This window comes from Dendrobium catenatum, unplaced genomic scaffold (assembly GCF_001605985.2).
Source record: "Dendrobium catenatum unplaced genomic scaffold, ASM160598v2 fragScaff_scaffold_1488, whole genome shotgun sequence".
Lineage (NCBI taxonomy): Eukaryota > Viridiplantae > Streptophyta > Magnoliopsida > Asparagales > Orchidaceae > Dendrobium > Dendrobium catenatum.
The window spans coordinates 191,784-199,769 of NW_021319950.1; the positions used below are offsets into that span (position 1 = coordinate 191,784).

At 36.2% G+C, this 7,986-nt stretch overlaps 1 protein-coding gene across 1 annotated transcript; it reads left to right on the forward strand.

The window, feature by feature from the left end:
- The first annotated feature begins 290 nt into the window (after nucleotides 1-290).
- LOC110100733 (protein DJ-1 homolog B) lies at nucleotides 291-7,196 on the forward strand. The gene is made up of 8 exons (XM_020828371.2): nucleotides 291-438; nucleotides 512-712; nucleotides 805-954; nucleotides 1,544-1,726; nucleotides 5,295-5,375; nucleotides 6,221-6,421; nucleotides 6,530-6,670; nucleotides 6,751-7,196. Exons 1-8 carry the CDS (start codon nucleotides 322-324, stop codon nucleotides 6,949-6,951), a joined length of 1,275 nt encoding a protein of 424 aa, XP_020684030.1. The 5' UTR covers nucleotides 291-321; the 3' UTR covers nucleotides 6,952-7,196.
- Nucleotides 7,197-7,986: the final 790 nt, after the last annotated feature.

Sequence of the window (7,986 nt, forward strand, 5' to 3'; positions counted from 1 at the left end):
CGCCACCAGCCACCACTAGCACCGCCACCCATTACCATCATATTTAGACTTTTCATTATATTGATTTTATTTTAAATTTAATATAAAAAAATATTCACCTATATTTAATTTACCCTTTTTCAAATAAGTCTAAAATATTTAATTTACCCTGCATCTTTTTAGCCAAAAAAATCGCCCTTATTCGCTTGGTTAAGTGGCCTGTTAACCTTAAACAGCCCACATTGAGCCCGACAATGCCGCATATAAAGCCCAACAGCACGAGCTAAAAGACAAGATGGGCCGATTTACATTATCATCAAACCAATTCCATCGACACTTTTAATGGCCACGCGTCATCTCCTTCCCCTTCCGCCCTTTTTCAGAAGCCTCGCTCGCAATCGCCCGCTCACTCGACTCTTCTTCTCCAATTCAACAATGGCATCTCCTCCATCGAAGAAGGTAAACACCTCTTAACAAATTCCCCTCTTCCCCTTCTCGATTCGAAAGCGATGTTACCGATGCACCTTCTCAGGTGCTAGTTCCGATCGCCAATGGCACGGAGCCACTGGAAGCTGTGGTCACCATCGATGTTCTTCGTAGAGCCGGGGCTGAAGTTACTGTCGCTTCGGTAGAGAAGAATCTAAGAGTGGATGCTTCCTTGGGGATCAAGCTTGTCGCCGATGCTCTCGTTGTTGACTGTGAGGACTCCTCGTTTGACCTCATTTCCCTTCCGGTGGGTGTTTGCTGAAGCTTCTTTTGTGGTTTTTGTGGTAAAAGTTGATTATTTTCATGGGATTTTGTTTGATTTGTTTTGAGCTGATGCAGGGAGGGATGCCCGGTGCGGAGAGGCTTAGGGATTGTGGTGTGCTGGAAAGCATTGTGAAGCGGCATGCTGAGAAGGGGGGTTTGTATGCGGCGATATGTGCTGCGCCGGCTGTTGCGCTTGGATCCTGGGGTTTGCTCAAGGGATTAAAGGTAAGTTTTTATTTTTTTCGGAATAAAACTTGATACTGAGTGCATACTGTTGATGTGAATTTTTTGCTTGATTGTGATTCAGTATTAATATGACTATCAGGATTCTTTAGTTATTAACTTATCAGCAGAGACATAGATCTCCATATTATTCTCTTTCTTAATAATGCATTTTAGAGATTGTATGGTTCATATTTTTAGAGAATTCATTGTTATCAGTATTACTTTGTGTTTAATTTAGCATTTTCATACTAAAACACAATTACTTGATTCCTTAGATGTCAATAAAATATTATATGATTTGTCATTTTTAGAATGCTATTTGAAGATATCATTGAATCACATATTTGAACTCTTTAAATAACATGATATGGCCTTACTGATGTCACTAAACCAAACAGCCCTTTGGGATGGTATTATTAAAAAGTTTTTTATGTTGCATTGGAGTTTAAACTTAATTTTTGAATGAAAAATTGAATATTTCTGCTATTCTATCTGTCTCGAATTTCAATGCTTGGTCTTCTTTACTATGATCTGTGTTACTTCAAATTATTTTTGGAGTTTTGAAGGGTTGATTTAAGTGTGTTCGCAGGCGACTTGTTATCCCTCAGTAATGGATAAAATGCCTTCTGATGTAACTAAAGTTGAATCGAGGGTGGTAGTGGATGGACGGGCTGTTACCAGTCGAGGGCCAGGGACGGCAATAGAGTTTGCTCTGAGTTTGGTAGAGCAGTTATATGGGAAAGATAAAGCTGATGAGGTCGCTGGACCGATGGTAAGATAAGTTGTGTGTTTTTAATGGAAGATTTTCTTATGTTCAGACAATTGTCTAAGTTTAAACTTTTATGCTGCTCACCGTGTAATATTTCAAGTGCATTATGCAGACTAGATAATTTCTTACTTAGAAATATGATTTACACATGCACATTTTGAATTAAATGCTTGTTCAAAGTGGAAGTAGAGAAGATGGGGAGCACGTCATTAAGCTGTTGTTTCTAACACATTAATGCAGTATTTCTGGTAATGCTCTGTTTGTTGGTTTTAAATATTTTATTAGCTCAAGTTTTTTTCTTGAAGGTGTTAAAAATTGTTAAGGGATATGATAGTATTGGGCTTAGTTCCATATAAAATAGGTGAAAAACATGTCAGCATAGGAATATGAAGTAATTGGCCTTCACCTATAGACTTGTGCCCTTGGGTTTAAAATAAGCTTGGCTTATGTTATGCCCAAAATTTGATTCACCTTTGGCCTACACTTCAAAGTCAATCGTTTAGTTGTAATCAAATATTTCATTTGTTTGTAGTGCTCCCCTGAGTCTTTGTTGCTTCTATCATGGTTGAGCAAAGTTTAAGAACAAGTGATTCGTATTGTGGTGCCATGTAGTTGCTTGTATTCTTATTGCATGTTGTTTGATTATGTTGAAGATTTTTTTAGCTGAAAGTTAGTGAAGACTATTGTGGAGAGGATTTTTCGAAGACGGAAGTGTATTGGGTTTCTTAGTCCTTATCAAATTGGTTAAAAACATAGTGTAGCAATGTTAAGTGATTGACTCTCATCAATTGACATAAGCTTTTGAATTGAAAATGGAGAAAATCTTTTTATGCTTTTTAAACCTAAGTTGGTTTAGAAAATGACCATTTTCCTGAAATTCATGGAGGGTTGAATTCATGCCTTGGCCTATATTTCTAAGGAATATTCGGTTTTTCATGTATTTGCTAGAATTACACATGGCATTAGAGTTTGGTATGCTTTTATTTTCTTGGTTGTGGATGTTCTGCGGTGAAAGTTACGAAAAAGAAAGTGATAACTCTTTGATCAATTATATACAAAGTAATAAAAAACTTACAATTTATAAAGCCTGAAGAAAAAGCTATCAAATTTTTTTGTCCGAATAACCCTTGCAATTTTTTGGCTACTTCTATTATCACAAATAGAATAAAAAGTAGAACCAAACTAAACCTTAATAATAAGTTTATCAATTAGTCATTTACTTATTCAAGCCTTAATAGCAATTTTATCAAACACTGATCATTCATCAATTATAGATTGGCCCTAGGAAAAAGAAATTCAAGGAATACCATACAAGCTTGGAACATCACGTGGGGCCGGCTACATGAATCCTTTTTCTCCATTGTGTCCTATTAAAAGTCAAATTCTCTTTTAAATCTAATAAAGAAAGGTCATTCCTAATATTTTCTAACCAAGTCTTTTTAGGTCTACCCCTACCTTTCTTAACATAAGTCAAATCTAATACCTCTACTCTCCAAACCGGTTCATCGCAAGGCCGCCGTTTTATGTGAACAAACCATCTAAGGCGACTCTCTCTAATCTTATCTTCTACTGGAGCTACTCCAACCTTTTCACGTATATGCTCATTTCGTATCCTATCTCTAAGGGTAAAGCCACTCATCCACCTGAGCATCCTCATCTCTGCCACACTTAACTTAGTATTACCTTGTCTTTTATTGGCCAACATTCAGCACCATAAAGCATTGCAAGTCTCACCACCATCTTATAGAATTTTCCCTTAAGTTTGAGGGGTACATTTCTATACATTTCTATCTTCTCTTTCAACTTATTCTTCAATAGAGGAATATATTCTTGCAATCTTTTTTTATTTGCTCAAGTACCTTAGTTTGTGTCGGCTTAGAAATTCATGCTGTAGCGAATTGCTTGTCTTTGTTTTTCCCATGGAGGTAGTTCTTGATTTTCTGATTGGTTATGTTTTGGCTCATTTTCTTGATTATGGATTTGAATGGCCTTTGACATCTGTAATTTTCTCTTTTCCGTAGTAACTTCTGACAGTAATAGCTCATCAAAATAAAGAAGTTACTGTTATAATTTTGAACTATATATCCTTATGATCTCCATCCTCAGATCCTTCCCCTTCCGTAAAGTCACCATGTTCAGATGAAGTTGCAGCTCTTATTGATATATGTCCCATCTCGCATACAAAACTACTCTAGTTTGTACTTCAGATAGGTTTAGGAATGTTGACGTTGTGAGATTATCATCTGGTTTAGACCTGGATTGTCTGACCGGTCTAATTTTCTAACCCATCTAGATATCGTTCATGTTCAGTCTATGTTGACATCCCCTTTATTCTTAAAAATAGGAATTAACACACTCATTCTCCACTCATCTGGCATCTTTTTAGTCTTCAAAATAGTATTAAAAAGTTTAGTAAGCCATGAAATTCCTTCATCTCCTAAGCATTTCCACACCTCTATTGGAATATCATCAGGTCCAACAGCTTTTCAACCCTTTATTTTCTTTAAAGCCTCTCTAACTTCTATTTTACTAATACGCAAATAAAAGCAAAAATTTTTATTTTCATTTAGGGTGCTAAGGTCTCTATAGTCAATCTTATTTTCACAGTCTTCATTAAAAAATTTAGCAAAAAATCAATCAATTAATATCAGTAATAAAAAGAGCAATCTAAATAACAAATGTGCAATTACGCTAAACAATTGTTCATAGAATAGCATAGAAGCAAAACACAAAACACTCTAAATGAGAATAAGAACAGTGCATAAAACTTAAAGAAGAACAAGGGCGCAGAGAACGTCTAAGCCCCAAATGCCTTTTCAAAATTGTTGTATTGCTGAAAAAGAAAGAATAGGAAACTTGCAAGAGAAGAAGTGGTGGAGAAGGAAGATGAAGCAGTTATAGCAATTAAAAAGAAAGAGGAAAAGGTGGAAGAGGCATTTACAACAATTATACAATAATAAAAAGAAAGAAGAAGAGATAGAGGAAGAAACTTGCAAGAGAAGAGAAAGAAGCACAGGTGTAGGGGGTAGATGAAGAAGAGGATTTACCTTGGCTTGGAGGAGAAAGAGCAACCAAACGAGCTCGAGGCGAACAAGGTGGAAATGAGGTTTGGCAGTTGAGCTCAAATTTATTAAAAAATAATAATAAACTGAAGGCACAACTGGGAAATCGCAGAAGGCATTATATGGCAATTTTTCTAATTTGGAGGGGTGGGGGGATCCGCCATTATCTGTCTCATGCTATTGCTCATTCATTTTGAATGTGCTCGGTTTTCTATAACCGCCTTGTATTGTAGCTTATTTACAGAGCAAACAATTCCTTTACTTTGTTATTCTCCATTATCTGTCTCATGCTATTGCTCATTCATTTTGAATGTGCTTGGTTTTCTATTACCGCCTTGTATTATAGGCTTATTTACAGAGCAAACAATTCCTTTACATTGTTATTTATAGATGTGTCGCAGTATGAGCTAGATCTTTTTCACTGTACTTATCTGGTCTATTCTTTTAATAATTGATCATTTGAACACTCTTCTATTTTTTTATCAACCATTTCAAGTTCTTAATCACAGGTAATGCGCCCTCATCATATTGAGGAGTACACAGTGACTGAACTAAACTCGGTGGGATGGAAATATGATAGTACACCACAGGTAACAATGGGATTGATATGTTAGGCTTTGTTTTTACCTTTTATAGCTGTAAGTATGGAATCATTAATTCCATGCCTACATGTTATACAGTGTAGTGATAATATTCAATAAATGCATTTCAAAAGTTTCCATTGTAACCTTGCTGAACACTATGCCATAATGCTCTTGTGATGGTTGTTGCTTTGATTAGCTTCGGTAGAATCCTCCCCTCTTCTTAATTTCTGGTTGTATTATAGTGATGACTTGTTTAGGATGTATTTCGGACGACGGTAGCTGATATGATGCGGGATAAACATATTTTTTAAAAGTTATTTTGGCCATCATAATTGTTTTCTTCTAAACAAGTTAGATGATGACTTTCTTTGTCTTCTTGTAAAAAGTTATTTCCAACCACATAATTTTTCAAAAAGCTGCAAGAAAGCTATGGCTTAAATGAAGTTAGGCAACTATGTGAAAAATAAAATTTTGAAAAAGCTACTCTAAATGAATGCTTGTTTTGAACTCTGGCCCCTTGTAGTAGAATGCTACGTTACCCTTGGCAATATAATAGATGCTTCAACCTTTTTTCCCGGGCGGAAGAAGAGAACCTTAATCTTCTGGAGTCGATCTCGAAACGTTTATTTGTCTTCTACTAATGTGTTGATTGAATAGTAAGACAACCGTCTGCAAAAGAAGCAGATAACATAAACTTATATTAAAATTGTTGTACTTTCTATGGTTTTTTTAATAACCTTTATGGAATCTCTGGTCTATTTTATAAGGTTCTCACTCCAGAATCTCTTTTAAAAGTTTCCTAGTTCTATATCTTACTCTATCCCCCCACACTGTGGCACAAACTCTCTCAGATTCTGGTTCCAATTGCCAATGGCTCTGAGGAGATGGAGGCTGTAATCATCATCGACATGCTCCGTAGAGCAAATGCTAACGTCGTGGTGGCCTCTGTCGAAGAAAAACTACAGATCATTGCTTCCAGGAAAGTGAAAATTGTAGCTGATGTTCTTTTGGACGATGCTGCTCAAATGCAGTACGACCTTATCATCCTACCGGTTAGTTTTCTCGCTCTCAAAAGTAATCATTATGACGTTTTCTACGAACTTGTCATCGAAATCATCCACTCCAGTCTTCAGCTACCTATTGATCTAATTTTTTTACAGGGAGGGCTTCCTGGTGCACAAGCATTCTCTAATTCAGAAAAGCTTGTAAATTTAATAAAGAAGCAGGCTGAATCCAATAAACCCTATGGAGCAATATGTGCTTCTCCAGCAATCGTTCTTGAGCACCATGGCTTGCTGAAGGTAAAAATAAATAAATAAATATGTGCTTAAAGTTCTGAAATCCCATTGTTTTTTAAAATTAAGCTTTCAAACTGAGGCAGGGCAAGAAGGCAACAGCATTTCCAGCCTTATGCAACAAACTTGCAGATCCAAGCGAGTCTGAGAACCGTGTGTTGGTTGATGGAAATCTGATTACAAGCCGAGGTCCAGGTACATCAATGGAGTTTGCGTTGGGCATAGTGGAGAAACTATACGGCCGTGAAAAAGCTAAAGAGCTTGCAAAAGCAAATGTTTTTGCCTGAAGGTTAGGTCTATTTTGTTTCTGATAGTTTAACCAGTATGTTCTTCATATGAGTGGATGGATAGTTAGATGTGGCGTTTAATAAATACAAAGCCTATTTCCTTGGCTTTGTAACGAGTTTCTGCTTTTCTATTACCAAATGCGAAGTTGTTTTATGGGGATTTCTTGATATGAGAAATCCTTTGGATTGGAAGCCCTGATGCCTTCCACAGAATGATGATCCATATGGAATACTGTTAGGAAATACTTGAAGATTTCAAGCAAATCCTAAGGGGAGAGGTGAAAACAGCAAATCTCTTCACGAATTTAATGGGAAAAGCATTAAAACGATAATGTTTATTGAAGAAATCAAAGCTAACGGAAGAAACAAAGTAAGATATAATTGATCCTTAATTCAAGAGGAGGATCGCTCTCTCCCAATCACTAGAATCTAGGGCCTAAGACACCAAGAACAAGAACTCCAAAATAAACCACAACATAATTCATAACCCTAACCTTAATTCCTCCCATACTTAAAGCATACAATTAATCATTAAAGCCAAAAGACAGTTTAGCCCTTGCTACCCCCTCCTTTGGCTCCAAACATTTGAATTTGAATTCCTAGTAGACCCCACCTCCTCACTCTCTTGTTGCCGCCCCTTCTTTTGTAAACCTGAACCGGACCATTAAAAGGGGCTAATTGGACCGGTCCAATAGGGACCAGTCTAACAAATACATTTTGATTTGGGCTGGTAAGTAGTGTCTTCTATCTCTCTTATAAATGCCTCTAGTTTTCATCTAGCAAAAGATGTCTTCCAGTTTGCTTTGCTTATATTTAAGCGCCGGTTGTGAGCTTTTTGTTGCTTAGATTGTTGTCATTATTTTGTTTGATTATAAAATTTTTAAATATTTTCATGAAATTTTTGTGATGTGTGGCTTTATGAAAATCAGATCTATTACTGTGGTAATTATAAAAAAAAATTGATATCAAAATTTTTCACAAATAAAAAAGTCTATAATGCTGATAATAATTTCCAAAACAAATCTAATTTTCCTC

Coding starts and splice junctions, on each gene's coding strand:
- LOC110100733 (XM_020828371.2), top strand. CDS start 322: ATGGCCACGCGTCATCTCCTTCCCCTTCCGCCCTTTTTCAGAAGCCTC. Junction 5,376..6,220: donor AATATGATAGTACACCACAG/GTAACAATGGGA, acceptor AAACTCTCTCAG/ATTCTGGTTCCAATTGCCAA. Junction 6,671..6,750: donor AGCACCATGGCTTGCTGAAG/GTAAAAATAAAT, acceptor AAACTGAGGCAG/GGCAAGAAGGCAACAGCATT.